Genomic DNA, 21,984 nt, shown 5'->3' on the forward strand with positions numbered 1-21,984 from the left:
TGGTGGAGATATGCTGCTCTATACACTCTAGAAGTACTGATTATTTACATGGAGTCTGGTGGGTTTCATGTTAAACTAAAAGGATCTTACTGTTTAACAAAAAGGACCATCTCTGTAAGGATCCTTTCCATAATGCTGTCAGACATTTATAATATATAATCTGTAATAAATAATCTGACCCCGTCAGAGGCAAAAACAGAAACTTTAGTGGACGGACACTGACGATGCGCATTTGCCCTGCAGGGTTACATTGCAGCCAAATTCACGGCTACCGGTTACAGCGTTCTCGCTCAATAAAATGAACAATTTCAAAAGATTCTTGTTCACATAAGTCACTTAGACAGCAATGTATGGGGAACGTAGGGTCCAAGTTAAAAAACAAAATTACCCTTTAACTTCCCAAGAGATTCCTTCAGAACTGCTGTCCTGTCTCAACAAATGACAGAAAAGAAAATGCTCGTATTGACAGAACAAAAAGAAACCCCAGTTCACAACAAAAACCACAGAAACATAAAGCAATATAAAGGAGTGATGCCTTTACACTGAATGCAGTATGAGAGCATACACGCTGCAGCTTTATTCACACAGCATCAGCTGGCACTGAATGAAATAAAGGTCAACGTCCGTGTTGCTGTGACTCCTTTTGTACGTGAGATCATTGCATAGTTTGGAATTCTTAACATAGCTATATTAAATTGACACTGACATCGCTTTTTCTGGTCCGTGCTTCACTCTTATCAATCCAGGACATATACTGTCTGTCTGTCTGTCTGTCTGTCTGTCTGTCTGTCTGTCTGTCTGTCTGTCTGTCTGTCTGTATGTCTGTCTGTTGGTTATAGTCTTTTAGAACTGGGTTCAATTCCTTTCATGAAGTCAAATCCAAAACCATGTTTTCTAATTTTGGTATAAAATGATTTTCGAGGGTGTTTTCTGAATCAAACTGCTTAATAGTGAACTGAACCCAGCCCTGCATGGTTCCAACTTAATCTCTGTGTTGCATTTTCAATGTGCACGAACATTTGCAATTTACTGTCAAACAGAACTTCTCACCATCGGGTATAAATAAAAAAAACAAAAAAACACCAGCATCAAGTGAGTTTGGAAAGGGAATTGCTTTTTTACAAGAAGATTACGTGAACCTTTAAACCGATAAAGGACTTCTAAGGCCGATACTGACACAAATATTTGGTTATTTAAAATCCGAAAGATGTATATCTTTTTTTTATTTTCCATTACAAATGTCAAGACTAATAGATCGGGAAATGTCTAATATCGGCCGATATATCGGTCGAGCTCTATAAGCATCTTACCAAACACCTGAGTGTGAGCAGGGGTTATTTCCGGATTTTTTTTTAAGTGGGGTGTCAGAAGGGGACCAATAATCAGGGGAGGGGGTATCTTGGGGGGTTGGGGATGGCGCATTTTATCAAAATACAGCATAGTAAATATGTAAATATGCCAACATTAACTGGTCATGTGACAAGGACTGGGAGAAACCTGCAGCCCAGTGATCTGAGCCAATGGATTGACTAATTGACAGCACTCTAGCCCAAAGGATCATAAATTAATAAATTATATCAACATTTTTGTTACAGTGACTAGTAACTTCTCTCAAAACCGATTTACATTTGTTTACCAATTACATAGAAAAGTTATTTGGGAAAGTTTGGGTAACTTTTATGTTACTTTTAAATAGCTGCCTCAGTTCTCTTATTAATGCTCACATAGCTGTGGTGTTTCAGTGTTGCAATGTAGGGCAAAACTGTCAAATCATGCAACAAAAGACAGTTTTTAATACTCTTATTGCAGAGTAAAATTAAATAACTTCTCAGGAATCGGACGTTAATTTCTTTACAATAATGTCAATGTTTACAGGACAGTCATTTGGACGTCAACTGGACATTTTGTGCGGGTGACATTACACATAAACTGGAAAATTGGCTGTTTGTTTGCTACGATAATCAAGACAAAAGTATCAAGCCCATTTACAATTCATTGCTATTTTGAATCTGTAATTGAGTTATTTCATTTGAAAAGTAATTACCGTTGTTGCATTTCTATATTTTACTGCCAAAAGTAGATGAATTACTCCTAGCCTTACAAACCACACACCCACACAGTCCTGATTAAGCAGTTGATCTAAATTTTGGATGATAAAATAATAACTAAGGATATTTCTTTTTTTTTTTTTCATGAATGGTGGCTTTGATTGTTGCTTGTTGAAATTTAACGTTATAAAAAAGATGTCTTCGAGACTAGCGTGGCTACAGATACCAGAGGACGAACTCCCCTGATGCATCTTTCCGGTCTAGTTTTCTACTGCATAAAAAAGAAAAAATATAAAATAAATAACAGGAAATAAAGAGATGGCGATAACCACTGACGCTAGCTACAATATAGACTCGATCTACATGTATGAAGCCATATTAAGGAACATTTAGTCAAAGATAAGCACCGCAACCTAACGCAGAACCATAAAAAAAACAAAAACAACTTGATACTGGTGTTTGTTGTTTGATTATACTGTCACCCGCCCCCCCCCCCCCCCCCCCCTCGGCACTGACAAGCGCATCTAGCGCTGCTATGAAACCTTTATTTCAACCGAAAGTGTGTGCAAAATGAAGATGTTGTTTGCTCGTGGTCCCTTGTAAAACCATGAAGTAGATTCCCCCCCCCCCCGGACCTGAATGACCAACGTTTGTCCCCCTATGGCCAGCACAGAGTCCCGCCGGGTCCATTCAGTCACCAGAGCGTCAGCTCACTTCTTTTTTTTTTTTCTTTTTTTTTGGCATAGAGCTCATATATAGATTCAAATAGGAGCCATGACTGAACTGCTTGTTAAAATCTATCAACCAATTAAAACTACAATAGGCTAATGCAATTTATAAAAAAAAAAAAAAAAAAAACATTAAAATATTGTAGGAAAATAAATATCATTACAACAAGGCTTTTTTTTTTGTGTGCTTTTTTTTTTTAAATAGTCACTCTCAGTCTCGACACTGTAAGCAAGGGTTGGTGTGTGTGTGTGTGTGTGTGTGTGTGTTGTGTGTGTGTGTGTGTGTTGTGTGTGTGTGTGTGTGTGTGTGGGTGGTGTGTGTGTGTGTGTGTGTGTGTGTTGTGTGTGTGGTGTGTGGTGTGTGTGTGTGTGTGTGTGTGTGTGGTTGTGGACGTTATTCACCGCGGAGAAGACGATCATCAGTCCAACAAGATGGCTGCCGCTCAGTCTCATCGGTGTGAACGGAGATCAGCTACTGCACATACACTACCGCTTCACGCTCGCTTAATAAGAAACACGGATCCAGATTCCACTAACATGGTCCCACATAAACCTAGAGCTTCAACAGTCGTGTGCATTACAAGTGTCTGGGTATACAAGATATGCAAAATGGACGTGTTTTTTTTCCTGATGGTTTAGACTTGGCCACGACCGCGACAATCCTTTAGTTTATGTGCAGGATGATGGTTTTTAAAACACACAACCATGGCTACATCTGCCGTCAGAAAGCCAACAACAAGTGCTAGCAAGGGGTGTCACGATTCTCCGAATCCATGATTCGATTTCACTTTCTGGTTTTTAAGGTCATGATTGAATTTTCAATTGAAACATTGAAGGCAAAGCCACAAAATGATTTTTTTTTTTTTTTTTTTTTTTTTAACCTTTTAAGGAACTCTAGACATTAGTCAGCATTTTGTTTTTTCGTATATGTTAACACTCCAACGGGACTTGGACCCCTTTAGGAACCAATCGTTCTTTTTTTTATTGATTTTGAAACTTGATATGGTTCCATTTAGCACAAAATGATATGTACTGTACATATGTGACCCCTCCAAAGGGACTCATACCCCCTTTTTTTAACATTTTTTTTAAACTTTAGTTATCCAGGTAAGTCAACGACAACCTGTCACATTCACACCCTTACACATTCATACCTGAAAGCTGCCCAGTACAACCACAGTCTGACCGCTAAGCAGCTCCACTGGCCTTGCTCAAGGGCACCTCAGTGGTGGATTTTTTTTCTGCTGGTCCTGAATGAACCTCCCAGTCCCAAGCTCCCTTCCTTAACCCCCTAAGCCACCACTGAGTACTTCCAGAGGTGGTCTGAGTACGGTTCGCTTTAAGTCCTCGTTGTGGTTCTCTTCACCATGTGTGGCGTTCAATGGGCGTAGTTTTTTTTTGCCTTTTGCCCTGGATGTATTTTAGCCACGATGCCTCATTGGAAAAATAACTGAGTCTCTTGTCTGTTGGTCCACTTTTTGAACCACTTTGGACCAATTTGGTTCGTTTAAAGAGGACTACACGTGAACTTCTAGATGGCAGAAGGGTACTTTACTACAACAGTTTATCCAAATTTAGCAAAGTGCAATTGAAAGCACCTTTTAGTTTACCAAGCGTCAAACACTCAGTAGCTCTTTGGCGTCAGATACAAGGAACACTTTGGCGTCTCTACGGGACGCCCCGGGCAGAGCCGCAGCTCGACCGTGGCGCTGTGAGGTGACGACAAAAGCAACATTGGTAGGGATTAAGGACTGAAAATCCACGTAATAAGGCAAGTTGGTGTGGTGGATCTGTCAAACAACACGGGACTTTGACCCAGGAGACCGGGGTACTAGCATTTAACAGGCATTTTGTAATCCGACCCACTATCTTGCCCTAAACGAAACTGTCTTCACCATGCATGTTGAAAATGACGCCAAATGGGTACCCAGAGTGTTGAATATCGCCGCAGATGGGCTTACATTTACATTTAAAAATGCCAATTTCTTTTTTAGTTCGTTGATTAGTTGAAAGTCACCCAAGTCTGGCTGACTTTTTACGTCGGTAACAAACGACAAAGGCCCCTGACCAGGCGTCAGTTTTGGACGTTCTGGGAGTGAGATTGCGTATGAAGTCCCGTTGGAGCCACATGCTTCACCTTTGTTTTTATTCCTTAACTCACTCACGGGGAAGACGAAATGTTTCCACATGGTGACTTCAGGACAGCAGGTTCTGTTTTTTTTCTTTATCTCCAGAAGTGGCCGTGGTGTCTGGAAAAGAGCAGCTGCAGGCTACCGGTAAGCTAATGTTGCCCTGTGTCTTTAGCTGCAGAATACCAGTAAGCTAACGTTACCCTGGGTCTTTAGCTGCAGGCTACCGGTAAGCTAACGTTGCCCTGTGTCTTTAGCTGCAGAATACCAGTAAGCTAACGTTACCCTGGGTCTTTAGCTGCAAGCTACCAGTAAGCTAACGTGTCCTGTGTTTGTCTGCAGATACCAGTAAGCTAAAGCGTTACCTGGTCTTTAGCTGCAACAAGCTACCAGTAAGCTAACGTTACCCTGGGTCTTTAGCTGCAAGCTACCAGTAAGCTAACGCTACCCTGTGTCTTTAGCTGCAGGCTACCGGTAAGCTAACGTTACCCTGTGTCTTTAGCTGCAAGCTACCAGCCGGTAAGCTAACTAACCTTGTGTCTTTAGCTGCAAGCTAGCAGCCTGTAAGCTAAACCGGGTCTGTTTTGTTTTTTATTTGCACTTGCGCAACATGCGGAATTGGAGAGAGAGAAAAAAATACTGTTGAAATTGCTGATCCTGCTTCGGATTTCAACAGTGGAAATCTAAAACTCTTTTAAGTACATTTTGTGATTTTTAAAATGAAAATCGTGACACCCCTGATAAGTGCTCTATAGCTATACACTATTTGGGTATTTCATGAATAGCATTCAGGGCAGTTTGAAGTTTTTTTTGGTCAGTTTAAGGTAACCTCTCAAAGGTTATCACGAAACCCCTTAGACCTCGCTCCGTAATGAGCACTCTCTCTCTTTTAGAGGGCGAGCTATGGCTGTCTCAGATAACTTGGTGTACAGTACATTTAACTGTTATGTTAGTCAGGAAATAGATAGGAAACTCATTTCCACATCTCACGCTCACAATTTGACAGGTCTCATCGCTGAAAATGTTAACTACATCTACCAATAATTTCCCATTCCTATCGGTGAACTAGTAATAATCCAACTACTGGTTTCTATTCATGAACAGATGTTGGGGTTATGAGATTGTGTTTTTGTCTTTTTCAAAAGTACGGACTTGTGCTCTTGAGGCGTTAACCACTATCACTTTTTTTTCGTTTTATGCTTGGGTTCAAACGACTTCTCAAGGTTTCACCTCTGTTGGAGGACGTGAAGAAGAGTGAACAGGAACGCCTCGTCGCACAGATGCAACAGCCACATGTTTGACACTTAACTGTGAGCGGACTCGATGGAAGGGGGGGGGGGGTTCTCTCAAGCCTAAAGTGTAGGATATACAACATAACAACAATCAAACTCTGATATTGACTCTCACCGCATTCCCTAGAGGTGCATGTTCCTGTGACTTCCAGTCTTGTGGAGTTTTACCACCCCCAGGGAACAGAGGAGCTTTTTTTTTTTTTTTTTTTTTTTTTTTTGTGGAGTTTCTGAATCTGAGTGGAAGTTAGGAGCTGTCACTGGCAGAGCGCTTTTTTCCAAAATGGCTGGCAGAGTCTCTGTTTCGCAGATTAGGCTGGATCTTGTACATATGGGGACCCATGGACCAGCGCCAGCTCCCACGGCCCTCCACTCCAGTCGGGATGGCGGCAGCTGCAGCCACAGCAGTGGACGGGCAGGGCTTGTTCTGCAGCAGCTGAATAAGCATGGTCATCTCTGGGCCGAGGCGCGACACCATGCTGGTCCTGACGCGGTCCACTGTGTCCTCATCGCAGTCCATCAGGCTCTGGAGCAGCTTACCATAAAACCTAGGACAACAAGACAAAACATGCAAGAATGTGAGGAGGGGAAGTGGAAAGATAAACTAAAGTACCAACAGAAATCATAATCAGCCGTAACTAGGCTTCTCATTAGATTTTCTGTACATACATTACATGAAGGTTCAGTGACGTTTAGCACACAAAAGACAAAGATGTACAGCATTTTCATTTTCAGTGAGTTATCATAGGATCAATTGAAGGTGAAAACAATGACTACATAACATTATCGGATTTGTCAATAATCAGAACTATTTAAATACAAATGAAACTAAAAGATGATACAGATGAAAATATTCCGACACTGCGGCATCTGACACAATTTCAGAGTAGTTATTAAGGCTCCACGATACAAGGAAAATATGCGATGATGCCGTAACATGAATATTGTGATAATGATATAACTTGTGATTCATAAAAAACATATATGAAAATGTAGCCTACTCAGTTCTGCATTTCTGCTGCTTTCAGTATTCGGCTAAAATACAACAAATTGCTTGTAAGATTTAAAATAAATGACAAAGTGTAGCCATGATGTGCTTTGTCAATTAAATCATTTTTTTTCATGCCAAATGTTAACGGTTAATAGATAAAATACCTGTAATATTGCACTATGATCAATACAGAAAGTTACATGTTATTAATCTCAACACTGTTGCCTCCTAGCTCCTGTTAAATCAGATACGACTTGGGCTATTTAAAGTTAATTCTTGTTAATTTTGTTGGATTGATCATAGTTTGTGTGTTGAAGTGTAGTATCCGTGATTTGGGGATCCTAAACACGCTGTTCTATAATATATACGTCCTGAGTCATTCAAACAACTCTGAGTAACAGCTAACTGAATGAAAAATAAAGGGTTTTATTCAGACTCGGGTCCACAATTACAGTTAATGGATACAGGCACAGAGAACTGAAGGCTCTGTTAGCAACCATTAGCTCTGATTAGCGGCTAGCTCCAGTCGGCTCCGGTTGGCTAGCTAGCTAGCTCCATGATATAGATAAATGACGTTTGGGGAGCTTTCACAGCAGCGTGGCTGAGTTGTTTCTACGATTTTATTAGTACAGTTAATCTCATTGCTAGACCACCAGCAGCATGCCACTACTAATGCAACGATAGACGCTGTCATGCATGCAGCACGCAACTTCACAAGGGGGAGGGGCTGGAGGCAGCTGGTCTGTGTGCACAAAAAAAAAAATACAACGTTGTTTTGGAAAGAAAATGGAATTTGCATTGTATTTATCTGGGCGGGTCTCAATTTACTTGGGGCCCCCAAGTAGAACTTATGTATGGGAAACCCTGTATAAGGCATATAGAGTCAGGCTGTTCTCATGAAGCATGCTTACAGAAAGCTACAAAAAGTAAAGCACTGTACTTTTTGGGTATTTCACGTATTTATTGCTGCATGCACCACATTAAATGCAGCTGTAAAGGAACACTGTGGACCGCGTAGGGCGGAAGTCACAGTGGATGAATATAAAGCACTGGGGGGTGGAATTTGGGAAAGTCTGCGAAAAGCGTAACTTTTTTATATTGATGAACGTCCGTTACATTCAAGCCGTTGCTAAACGAGTTGCTAAAAAGCTAATTAAGACTCAACTCAGAAAAGCAGAAACTCGAGTGAAGATGGTTACCACTTCTGAAGAAGCCATGTTTTTTTTAAACCTCTGTGTCCTCCTTGGTTACTAGCAACTGTGTGGAGAAGGGCAGGGGGCGCGTATGCGATCAAGGAAGGCTTGTATCATGTGGACGTGTTGATGTCATTACTGTCATTACAATTCCTCATGGGGGAGACAGAAACTACGCACTATAGCTTTAACTGTAATTTCCGCTGAAACGATCAACATCTCTTGGTGCTCTGTACCCAGCTCAAAGTCACTTTTTTGTTTTCTCACACTAACGTTCCCACACGAAAGCAACCTACATCCCTGGTGCTCCTGAAACACGGCTACTAAAGTCACTTTGTTTTCACTTAACTCTAACGACCACTGAGACAACCAAACATCCCTTGGGGCTCGGAACCGGTCTCAAAGTCCTTTTTTGTTGGCAAACTTAACTCAACAACCACTGAATCACAACCACATCCTTGGTGCGCTGAACCGGGTCAAAGTCACTTTTTTGTTGGCTAAACTAACTCTACAACCACTGAATCACCCACATCCTTGTGCTCTGAACCCGGCTCAAGTGATTTGTTTGGCTAAAACTAACTTAACAACCACTGAATCAACCAAATACCCTTGTGCTCTGAACCGGCTCAAAGTCACTTTTTGTGGCTAAACTTATCTACAACCACTGAATCAACCAACATCCCTTGGTGCTCTGAACGGGCAAGTACCCTTTTTGTTGGCTAAACTTATCTAACAACCAGTGAATCAACACACTCCCTTGGTGCTCTGAACCCGGCTCAAACGTGACTTTTGGGGCTAAACTAACTTAAAAACCACCGAAACAACAAAAACCCTTGGTGCCATGTACATCGCTCAAAGTGACTTTTTGTTGGCTAAACTTAACTCTAACAACCACTGAAACAACCAACATCCCTTGGTGCCCTGTACCTGGCTCAAAGTGACTTTTTTGGGGGTAAACTTAACTAGCAACAGCTGCTGATCCGCCCAACAGCTCACGGAGCTCTGTCACGTGACAGGCAGGCTCCTCATTTTGTAGGATGTCTACGAACCCGTTCATGAGAATGCGTTGGAGTAGAGGAAGAGCTCACCTATTGGGGAAGTGACTTGGTAGCTGTGCCACTTCGCCAATAGCATCTGGATTCGACCGGGCAACAGTGCAGATATTCAGCTTGCTGTAACACTCCTCTTGGACTTCGGATATCATTCTTTGGAAGGTGGAACAGCGGCGAATGGTGGGGAATGCCTTCGTGGTGATGCCATTGGCGATGCATTTAAGGCTCTCCTTCACAAATGCTTTACCCTGTTAAAACACAGCAGTGCTTCACACATTCTCGCCATGACAGTTACACGCATGCAATCCTACACAGGGTCACATTCACGGTAGAAATGGAGAGAGAATGGCATGCATGTATGTAGGGCTGGGTTAGGGTTGGGCAGTTAATCAAATTCGGCTCCTAATGATCACAAAAATCAATTAACCATCCATTAATCAACGTCACTTTTTTTTTTTTTTCAAACTTGTAAAGTATTAAAGGAAAAAATGTGTTTTTACTGTTTATGCGTTTAACTGTTTCTTTTAAGTTTAATAAATCTTTCCAAAAGTCAGTGGGTAATGGTGTTAAATAATTGTGATTTCCAAAATAATGGTTTTTATTTTTCATAATTAAGCATCCCCAGGCTTTCATTTGAATGATCAAATATAGACTTTCTTCTGTATCATATGAAACTAGACGATCCATTGGTACTATGTCATACTACCTTGTCCGGACGGCTTTAAACGCTCCAAAGTCGGGCTACATTTTGGTGAGAGAAAAACGGCCATGGCCATTTTAAAAGGGGACTCTCACCTCAGGATATCTGAATAAAACATGCATTAAATAACTGCTTTGGGGTCAATTGTTAAAGGTCACATGGCATGAAAATTTCACTTTTAATGAGTTTTTTTTTAACATTAATATGAGTTCCCTCCCCAGCCTGCCTATGGCCCCCCAGTGGCTAGAAATGATGATGGGTGTAAACCGAGCCCTGGGTATCTTGCTCTGCCTTTGAGAAAATGAAAGCTCAGATGGGCCGAACTGGAATCTTGCTCCTTATGAGGTCATAAGGGGCAAGGTTACCTCCCCCTTTCAACGCTTTGTCTGCCCAGAGATTTTGATCCCCCCATGAGAGAGAGAGACGAGTGCTTTCAAACGAGCAAAGTGGCAGTTGGTTAAGGCCACACCCCCAGCCTTCACCTTGCGCCCCCCCCCCCCACACACTTCAAAAGCTACAGACTCAGAAATAGCACACTACAAGGAAAGCTCAATGGGGACTGGCTTAGAGGCTGAATTCGTACCAAGGCTGAATTTTGGGAAAGAGACTTCAGAACAGTATTAGGGGAACACTAAGGTCTATATAAAGAGGACTTCAGATACAGTATTAGGGACCACTACGGGCTATATAAAAGAGACATTCAGATACAGTATCAGGGACCACTAAGGTCTATATAAAAGAGACTTCAGATACAGTATTAGGGGACCACTAAGGTCTATATAAAAGAGACTTCAGATAAGTATTAAGGACCACTAAGGTCTAATAAAAAAAGACTTCAGATACAGTATTAGGGGACCACTAAGGGTCTATATAAAGAGACTTCAGATACAGATTAGGGACCACTAAGCCTATATAAAAGAGACTTCAGATGACAGTATTAGGGACCACTAAGGTTCTAATAAGAGACTTCAGATACAGTATGGGGACACTAAGGTCTATATAAAGAGACTTCAGATCAGTATTAGGGGACCACTAAGGTCTATATAAAGAGACTTCAGATACAGTTAGGGACCACTAAGGTCTATATAAAAGCATCCAAAGAGCACCACGTCATGGGACCTTATATGTAACATTGGCTTTAACATGCAGCAAGTTAAAGGGAAATCTTGTACAACTGTAGAATGTCATTCATATTGAAGCAAAGTTGGTTTGGCAACTGAAATATCCCAAATCAACTTTGAATTGGAAATCAAATTGATTCTGGACCCTGTGAATGGTTGTCAGGAAAATGGGGGACAAAACCCAGCCCTACATGTCCTGTATGTAGCATTTATGAAATGAATGAATGAATGCGTATATACCTGAGTGTCAAATTTAGCAGCACTGTAAAGGAAGGATTTGCAGATGTCATGCATGCCATCTGTGTCACAAGTTGAGTTTTCCAGACAGGCGAAGGCTCCGCAGCCAACTTGGAGGGCACTGTTGAGACAGCGTGCCACATCTGCTGTGGGCACAGAGAATGGAGCGTCAGCAGGGGGGCCAACAGTGGGAATCACTGCACACTCACTGAGCTCATTGCACAAGGGTTGCCAGGGTTTCAGCTTTAAAAAAAAAAAAAAAAAACAACGAACAAAGGCAAATTTTCATACTTTGGTGATTCACAAAAGACGTACAGTCACTCGGGGCAAATAGTGACTTGACTGGAGATTGGACACCTTACAAGTCGTAAAGTCTCAGACGTTATTTGGCACGGTGCACTGTTCTCTGGCAGGGACCGTTGTCCTCTGTTGGGTCTTTTCAGCAGGTTGGACGAACAGCACCAGAAATTCCAAAGAGTTTACTGAAAAATGCTAGCGTGCCTGTAGACACACACACACGTACCACTGAAAACACACACACACACACAACCACACACACACACACACACCACACACACACAACACACACACACACACACACACACACACACACACACACACACACACCACACACACACATGTACCAATGAAACACACAAACATACACACTGTACCACTGAAACACATACGCATACTTGTACCACTGAAACACACAACACACTTGTACCACTGAAACACACTACACACACACACCACACAACACACACACAAACATACACTTGTCACACACCACCCACACACACTTGTACCACTGAAACACACACATACACTTGTCACACACAAACACACACACTTGTAACACTGAAACACACACACTTGTACCACTGAAACACACAAACATACACTTGTCACATACACACACACACACACACGTACCACTGAAACGCACACAAACATACACTTTCCACGCACACACACTTGTACCGCTGAAACACACACAAACATATACTTGTCACACACACACTTGTACCACTGAAACACACGCACACCACACGCACACATACACACACTTGTACCACTTAAAACACACACACAAACATACACTTGTCTCTCTCACACACACACACACACAAACACAAGCTGCCACCAAACTGTCTTCAATCAGGTCGGAATTGACTTTAATATTTTTAACTATTAATTAAGCACACGTCACTAAGCCTGCTACTGACCATCATCTTCATTGTTGATTAATGTGTAAAATGACTTCTCGATTAATTGATTATGTCCAAAAGAAACGTCCTCTAATGTCTCATTTTTTTCACAACTCAAAAATATTCAGTTTCAGTCACAGAGGAGAGAAGAAACTAGAAAATATTCACATTTAACACAATTGGAATCTGACAGTTGTTACTTTTTCTTTTCATAAAAAAAGGCTCAAATGAAATAGTTAATTGATTAATTGTTGCCGCTGTGCATGCTTCAGTTCACTTAAATACCCAGAAATGATCCCATGAAGATGAATATTCAGAAAATGCTGCCACATTCAATTCAGAAGCATCACTTTGGTTTTGTTATTAGGCTGATACACACACACACACACACACACACACACGCAACCCCAGATCCCCATCTTTGTAAATACCTATGAAACCGCTACCCTGCAACATCATTCAGACCATATTTCCAAAACTGGCTTAGGAACACAGCTCTAAATTCACACAACCGACTTGAGATTTTACACCAAAACATAATCTGTAAATCATTCTGTCCATATATAGTCATCTTTTCTCATTCTTCATCCAAGAATCCACTGTGATGGACTCAAATCCTTTGTAATGTCCATTAGGAAATGTCACCGTGGAGCCTACGCCTACTTGGCAGACGCTGAACGTGGGGCCCCTCATGTTGACCTGCACAGTCTGATAAAGTCTTCCTGCCATCAGGGACCAGAGCCTACTCTCAAAATACTGAGAGAGTGAGCTGCGAATTGTATGATGATGAAGCAATTCCTGCAGAAGGGAATCAGCATCCCTTCCTCCCGCTGACCATTTTCTCAAAGTCCAAGCTGATGCCTTCAAATGTCAGGATTTGTCAGTCCAAATCCCACAGATATTCAGTTCAACATCATATAAAACAGAAAAGAGCAGGAAACCTTAATATCTGAGGGGCTGAAAACAGCATTTCTGCCATTTTTGCATTCAAAAATGACTTTAACGATGAATCGATTTATAGAAAGTAGTTTCAGGTGTTTCCATTGATCGACTTAATCGTTCGCAGCTCTAGTTAAAAAGGAAAAGTCAACATTTGAATATGATTCATGCTTCGCTGTGTCGTTTCACAATGGGTTATTACAGCAAGGTAATGACTCAGGATTTGGTTTTATTTCATGGATAAGAAATGGGAACTAATGACATGTATTTATCCATAAAGACACATCTCCAGTGTAAAAACACATCTTTTTCTGACTACACAGAGAGACTACAGGGGAAGCTTAATGGCCACTATGATACTGAATAATGGGACCAATGCTGCAGCCAAAAAAAAAGCCATGAGAAAAGACAGTAAAGCAGCATGACACAGCCTGCACTCTCAGGTGTCAGCACCAAGCGCCGTGCTCATCTGTTGCCGGCAGGACGCCGGCAGGACACCGGCACCAACGCAGCGTTAATCCCGCAGCCTTCTCCATGTATCAGCGCGCTCGTTTCCACACAAAAGGCTGCATAGGCCAAAAATAAAATTACGAGAACACACCAAAAAAAACCTCCACATAATAAGCGAACACAGGCATAATTGTGGAAATGTGTGTACAATATACATATATTTTTTTTTTCATAAGAAATCCCCCAGCAGTGCACTCTGAGATGTATATGCAGATGGAGGCAACGTGTTACTTACAAGGGCTGTTGGCAGAAAAGCGTGTTCTCCTGGGCGAATAAGACTCGTTTTGATCCAGTTCATTTGCAGATGCGTTCAGCACCATCAGGAGAAAAAGTCCGGTCCTCAAAGGCATCGTCCTCTCAACACAGCTAATACAACTAAAATGTAAAGAAACGCCTCCTGCTTTGGGTGGAATTTTTTTATAAAGAATGACAAGCTTCTGCAGCGCCGGGAAACGCAAGAAACGCACAGTAGGCTGTTACAAGTCAGCTGCCAGCAAATGTCTTTACACTGGACTCCTTTGGACTTGCATGACAGATCGCACCGATGTCAGGTCTGCATGGGTTTATAGGGGAGCGCTGCACATTACGAGTTCTGCGTGTCGACCAATCAGAAGGCAGGATTTAAGACCGTGGTCCTGGTTTTTCCAGTACTAATTGATAAAAATCATTTAAAGCAGCCAGCACTGAATATCCTACAGCTCAGCATGGAAAATGTGGACATTGTTTCTTATAATAACCTAAATATGTTTTATTTCAATAGTTGCCCTATAGAGACTTTTTAAATTACCTCTGCAGTAACTGTAGCTGATGTTACATGATATGAGTATAAAGTGAATTAAAACACTCACAAAGAGACAAAAAAGACCACAAAGGGACCCAAAATGACCAGAAAGACACAAAAAACACCAATAAAAAGACAAAATAGCCATCACCATCCACCTGTCACTTTAGCTTCAGCCACCCTTTCCTTCATCCCTTCATTACTGAAGTAAATTTACAAGTATTTAAATTTTTTTAATTTTAGTGTAACACACTTCATCCAAAGTCGACAGAAACAAAAATCAAACTATTAAAAGCCATCATGTTTTTTTTTTTTTTTTCCACTGTTCCAACAATCACCGCTCTGGTTAGGTTGAAATGAACCTTTAATTCACCCAATAACGTGGGAATATGCTGCTCTATACACGCTAAAAGTAGTGATTATTTACATGGAGTCTGGTGGAGATATGCTGCTCTATACACGCTCAAAGTAGTGATTATTTACATGGAGTCTGGTGGAGATATGCTGCTCTATACACGCTAAAAGTACTGATTATTTACATGGAGTCTGGTGGAGATATGCTGCTCTATACACGCTAAAAGTAGTGATTATTTACATGGAGTCTGGTGGAGATATGCTGCTCTATACACGCTAAAAGTAGTGATTATTTACATGGAGTCTGGTGGAGATATGCTGCTCTACACACGCTAAAAGTAGTGATTATTTACATGGAGTCTGGTGGAGATATGCTGCTCTACACACGCTAAAAGTAGTCATTATTTACATGGAGTCTGGTGGGTTTGGTGATGGCGATTTTGGGGCGGTTTCAGGTTAAAAACAATCCTACTCGGTCCATCCTAAGCGGGATGTAGAAGCACATAATAAGCTGGGTGCAGACTAGTTCAGTGATAGCCAGAGAGATTCTTCTAAGCGGATGGAAGAATAAAGGGCTGCCGTCAATCCAGGAGGGGGCTTGTGAGATGGCTAGGTTTGCAACATTTGGAAAAAATAAACCGTTTGCCAGCCTGGATGTCTGTACTGGAAAGTAGCAGAACTTTCTGGAGGTTATGTTATTTTGTTGAATGGTCTTGATTATTGTAGTTACTACGTCCTCTTTTCTTGATTTTTGTCCTATGGGTTACTTCGCAGCCCACTGTATGGCTGCCTGTAACAGCGTTCTCACTCAATACTCGACCAATTTCAAATATTTTTGTTTATATTGGTCACTTAGACACCAATGAATGGGACAATAGGGTCCAGATTAGGACAAAAAACCCTTTAAAATTCAGTCTTTTCCCTACCCCAAACAGCCTAATTAATCTTTAGTTCCTAACGTCAACACATGTAAAGACCATCTCCACGCTAATAGACCAAAGTGTATTACAGTCAAATTTGGCTGTACTGTGCCAGACTTAAAAGCCTTTGTCTAAATATCAAACCCAGATTATTCAAATGACTTTTATCACTTTGGCATTTTCCTGAACCGTGTTTAACGGTGACACCATTGATGCTTTAACTTTGGGGAATCTACCTAACATGGAGATAAACTACCTGTGTTGTTGACATTAAGTGTGTTGACCTAATTCTCCATTGTCCTCTTCCCAAGACTATGAAATGTTGGCTCGGAGTCCGCAAACTTGCAGCTGCACGTGCCAACATACAGAGGATGATGTGTGGGACTCGAAGCTATCATTAATCACGGAGGCCTCACGCCTCTTCACACAGTGCAACGTTGCACAGAGATTCAGACGCTAGGAAGCTGGACTGTCCTGATGATGAGAATGTGGAGTAAAAGATAAATAAGGAAAAGTAAATATTCGGTTTGCCTCTTAAATGATTAATGCCATGCTTGTCCTCTTGCCATTAGAAATACTGTTCATTAGAGGTGTCAGTGTGTGCCGAGCATAGGGTGACCAGACGTCCCTGGTTTCTGGGGACAGTTCTCTGTTTTGGTGACCTGTCCCCGCCTGGATCTGTCCCCGGAAATGTTCCCGGTTTTCACTGTGACTGACAGACCCGTAATTGGAGTGAAAGAAAGAAAACACCGACCAAACGGATCCGATCGAGCAGCGCTGCTCAGAGCTGTAAAATGATTTAGAAAGCCGTATTTTACAATTCTAAAATCACTGATTATTTACATGGAGTCTGGTGGGTTTAGCAAACGCAATTTTGCAGACATTTATGTTTTAAAAAAGGATCTTAATCTTTAACAGAAAGGTCGACCTCCTTAGAAATCCTTTCCATAATGTTGTCGGACACTTAGAATATCAATCTGAGTCTGTCAGCAGCGAAACAAGCACTTTTAAGAACGTAAACACAAGCTGGACAATTATCCCATTAACTTCCATTGTAGCTTGTTTCTCTGCTGCCACTGCAGCGATCTCGTTTAATACTGGGTCAATGTCAAAGAAGAGCAGCTCTAGGTCTAGTGTCCCCGTTTTAAGTTTTACAAAAATAAAAAGATGACGTGTTTTGGAAGTAAATGCGCTTCGGAGCTGAAAATGTCCCCGGATTTTGTCTGAGAAATCTGGTCACCTTAGCCGAGCATAAATCGCCCAACAAGTCCTCCGAACCTTACGATGATATCTGTAATTTATATCAATCCTCTAATACGAGCCACAGGAGCGTTTTTAGAAATTAGCGCCCCTAGCGGTGGCAGGAAATGCAACCTTATATCTAAACCAGAGACCATAACGTGATAATGTTGTGAAAGGGTCGCAGTTTGGTTGAGTTAAGGCACAAAAAGTTCTTAAGTTCAGAAAAAGATCTTGGTAAAATCCAACATTACTTCACTTCTGGTTACGTGTGTGAAGATTGAAGTTAAAAAAACTAGCCATGTACTTATTTTTAAACGGGACACAAACGTCTTTAACGTTGTAAAAACGGCTGCAGTTTGGTTATGTTTAGGCACAAACAGTACTTGGATAAGTTTCTAAAAAGATCGTAATTTGGGTTAAAAACTACGATCTTTGACGCTACTTCCCTTCTGGAGGACAGGCTCAAATTGCCCCATTTGTAAAAGATTTGTTTTTTTTGTGCTTCAACTCTAATAATTTCTTAACATCTTAGGGCGTAAGTTACACATAAGATGTAAGAACTGTCAGTTTCTAACCTGGAGCATCTCTTTCTGGTCACAACCTTTTTTGAGCTGTGACCAAATCATCTTTGCTCAAGTCCCGAGGACGTCTCAAGTCATTTGGTCTCGAGTCATTTTACTGGTCAATTTGCAAGTCATCAAAACGGTAACTCGAGTCAACTTGAGTCCAGGTCACCAAGTCTTAAGACCACATCTCTGCTTTTAGTCTGAGGTACTCAACTCTCTAGTCAGTAGTTTAGCTAACTATGTTAACTATATTTAGTCAGTAGTTTTAGCAAACTGTTAACTCTAGTAGTTTAGCTAACTATGTGCACTCTTTAGTCAGTAGTTTAGCTAACTATGTGAACTCTTTAGTCAGTAGTTTAGCTAACTATGTGAACTCTTTATCAGTAGTTTAGCTAACTATGTGAACTCTTCAGTCAGTAGTTTAGCTAACTATGTGAACTCTTTAGTCAGTAGTTTAGCTAACTATGTGAACTCTTTAGTCAGTAGTTTAGCTAACTATGTGAACTCTTTATCAGTAGTTTAGCTAACTGTGTGAACTCTTTATCAGTAGTTTAGCTACTATGTGAACTTTCAGTCAGTAGTTTAGTAACTCTGTGAACTCTTAGCAGTGTTAGCTAACATGTGAATCTTTAGTAGTAGTTTAGCTAACTGTGGACTCTTATCAGTAGTTTAGCTAACTGTGTGAACTCTTTATCAGTAGTTTAGCAACTAGTGAACTCTTTAGTCAGTAGTTTAGCTATGTGAACTCTTCAGTCAGTAGTTTAGCTAACTATGTGAACTCTTTATCAGTAGTTTAGCAACTATGTGAACTCTTTAGTCAGTAGTTTAGCTAACTATGTGAACTCTTTAGTCAGTAGTTTAGCTAACTATGTGAACTCTTTAGTCAGTAGTTTAGCTAACTATGTGATCTCTTAGTCAGTAGTTTAGCAACTATGTGACTCTTTAGCAGTAGTTTAGCTAACTATGTGATCTCTTTAGTCAGTAGTTAGCTAACTATGTGAACTCTTTAGTCAGTAGTTAATAACTAGTGCTCTTTATCAGTAGTTTAGCTAAACTGTGTGAACTCTTTAGTCAGTAGTTTAGCTAACTATGTGAACTCTTTAGTCAGTAGTTTAGCAAACATGTGAACTCTTCAGTCAGTAGTTTTAACTATTTGAAGTTTTTACTAAACTATCTATGCAGTGTCAGAAAATATGGATCAGTGTCTCCCAAAGTCCCAAAACAACATCCTCAAATGTCTTGTTTTGGCCACAACTCAAAATTATTCAGTTTACTGTCACAGACGAGAGAAGAAACTCAAAAGTATTCATATGTAACACGCTGCGAACAGAGAATTATTACTTATTTTGTAATAAGAAAATGACTCAAACTGATTAATAAATTATCAAATTGTTGGTGATAAATTGAGTGATGACTCCTTTCTCCAAACTAGGTGTGGAAAACAATGTCAAAATCTAGCCTGCTTGCTTATTGGTTATGTCAGCACCCCCCCCCATAAGAATAATGTAAGATTTGAGTCAGATGTTGAGCTGATATTCTCTCCATGAATATGTTGCTGCTCTTGCATTTATTGCTTCCCTAGGCTTTTTTTTTCTCAAGCTTGGTGGGTGGGTCAGTGCATCTCCGCTGAAACTGAAGACGGGAATTGAGAGTTTATTCATGAGTTTGGGAGTCGGTCTCGTCCTTGTGAGCACATCACTGCAGACTCTTTCTTTTTGGAGCGCGGCCACACCACAAACACACTTGAGAAGACCACTTCTGCGTCCTCTTTGGGGAAAGGATAATGAATTCCTTTGTCAAGTAGGAGAAGGTGATTCACCTTGTTTTCAGAAATATAACAGACAACACTGGCACGGCGCTGGAGATGGAGGGCAGAGTTCACCGAGAGGACAAGTGTGTTACAGAGGCCTGCTGCCGTGGGAGAGCATTCATTTACATCGAGTTAAATGAACTGATTCTCTGATTAGAGATCACTTTGCATCTGAGTTGAATTTCGCCCTTAGCTTATTGCTATTTGCCTCCCAGCAACTTCCTCCCATCATAATAAGATTGTGAGATTGCTCATTATGAGCAAGAAATGTAAAATGAATGTAATAATAAATGGAAGGTTGACCCCTTGCACCAGCACATACAATCACAAATACTGCTAATATAATGCTTGCACTTAAGCTTTTTTAAGAGTTTATATCAGTAGTTATCAAAGGTGCTTTCACACTTTGTCCATTTCAACTCTCCAAGATAACTCAGACCCATTAGTCAGCATTTTTTGTGAAAATATGTACCCTCCAAAGGGACTCGACCCCTTTGGAACAAAGGTATCGATTATTTTCTGCACTTTTTCTGCAGGGCCACTTCTCAAACCCTTGTTTTCCGTCACATTCCCTTGCAAATTATGTATTGTATCTTTAAAAAAAAAAGTATACGTGTAAATAAAAAATAGCCAAAGATGTCACCTTAAGGACAGTGCTGGTCTATCGGTGTCCACAAGAGGGACAGACGTTACTGTAAAGCAACACCTTCAAACATGCTGGTGGTTCTAGTGTAGAGGGGAAAGAAATATGATTTGTCATATCTGAGAAGTGGAAAGATGGCAACACGCCCTGGATTATAATTACCAGTCGATAGTGATGTTTGCACCTGCGTTTTTCAATTTTCTGTGTGTGTTTTGATGTGTGATGTTTGGCTGGGGGGGAGATAATGCGTTTTGCTTTCTGGCAGCAGATGCTTGTGGTGTTCACATGAGAATAACACTTCATTTTTGAGGAAACGTTCTGAACAGGAGGTTAGCTGTGGGCCGCGGCGCTGACAGAAGGATCTATCCCTTAGACACAGCACCCAGCAGCGCCGTCACAAAACGGAGAGACCCCCCCCAACGAGAGAAGACAGACGTCATTATTAAATCTCAAGAAAAGATTCGGGATAAAAACACATCCAGCTACGAAGCTCTGGAGCACAGAGCCCCTAAAGGGCCACGGGGAATTAGTTTTTCATTTAAGACTTTCTGGTGAGCACGACAAAACCAAGGCTAGGAAAATGATGCTAACAAAGTACTGCTAAGTAAAGTTTATGTAAACAGCCCTTTTCAGAGATCAAAATCACAGGGTTTCACAATAAAATGGAATACAATCAATAAAAGACACACATACATTGGATAACTTGGGTACATAAAATCAGCTATTAAACCCCACTTGTCTATCTATATCTAAAAGCTTGTAGAATAAAATAAAATGCCTTTATACACAAGTGCAGTACCTGTGCAATGAGATTGAAGCAAAACCTTTACTGTGTCGACACAAAATATAAAAAATATGAAGTATAAGAATATAAAATAAAGTATAGGTAGTATAAAGAAAAAAAAAAGGGGGGGGGGACCTGGTGCACAGTCCTGAGTCCAACTATATGCATATATAAAATAGCTTTGTATACACATTGTGTGAAAGTACACAATAAATAAATAAACATTGCACTGTAATTAAATGAAATGGTACTAAATATAAACATTGCATCGTTTGAATAACCAAACATTATGTGGCTAAAAAAAAATATATTTCACATTCACAGCATGAAACTGCAGTTACAATATCAGCTTCCAGTTGGTTGATGACGGGATGATATCAGGAACATTTCGTTGCGTTTTTCAGGAAGATGAAAACCTCCTCGACGGCCATTCTGACTGGTTCTCATGTTGGTTTCCAGTGAGCATGTGGAAGTATCTTTTGCTCACAACCAACATGAGTACGAGTCAGAAAAAAAAAAAAATCTCCTGGGCGCCCGGTTAGCTCAGTTGGTAGAGTGGGCGCCCATACAGAGGCTTACCCCTTGATGCAGCGGGCCAGGGTTCGACTCCCCCCCCGCTCTCTCCCCTTTCATTTCTTCGGCTGTCCAGTCAAAAATAAAGGCCTAAAATGCCCCAAAAATATCTTTAACCCTCATGTTGTCCTCGGGTCAAATTGACCCGTTTTCCTATATCAAT

The 21,984-nt window shown here is 40.9% G+C and overlaps 1 protein-coding gene and 1 long non-coding RNA gene across 2 annotated transcripts; one reads left to right on the forward strand and one right to left on the reverse strand.

Annotated features, from left to right (window-relative positions):
• Window positions 1–756: 756 nt before the first annotated feature.
• LOC116690238 (uncharacterized) lies at window positions 757–15,424 on the forward strand. The gene is made up of 4 exons (XR_004332200.1): window positions 757–768; window positions 9,479–9,485; window positions 13,574–13,578; window positions 15,280–15,424. It is a non-coding gene; the product is annotated as an uncharacterized LOC116690238 (long non-coding RNA).
• stc1 (stanniocalcin 1) lies at window positions 6,092–14,670 on the reverse strand. Its single transcript, XM_032517044.1, has 4 exons — window positions 14,384–14,670; window positions 11,492–11,634; window positions 9,467–9,678; window positions 6,092–6,742 (listed from the first exon to the last, which is right to left on the reverse strand). The coding sequence occupies exons 1-4, from the start codon at window positions 14,496–14,498 to the stop codon at window positions 6,442–6,444; spliced, it is 771 nt and encodes a 256-aa protein (XP_032372935.1). The 5' UTR covers window positions 14,499–14,670; the 3' UTR covers window positions 6,092–6,441.
• Window positions 15,425–21,984: the final 6,560 nt, after the last annotated feature.

The sequence above is a fragment of the Etheostoma spectabile genome, chromosome 5 (assembly GCF_008692095.1).
Source record: "Etheostoma spectabile isolate EspeVRDwgs_2016 chromosome 5, UIUC_Espe_1.0, whole genome shotgun sequence".
Taxonomy (NCBI): Eukaryota; Metazoa; Chordata; class Actinopteri; order Perciformes; family Percidae; genus Etheostoma; species Etheostoma spectabile.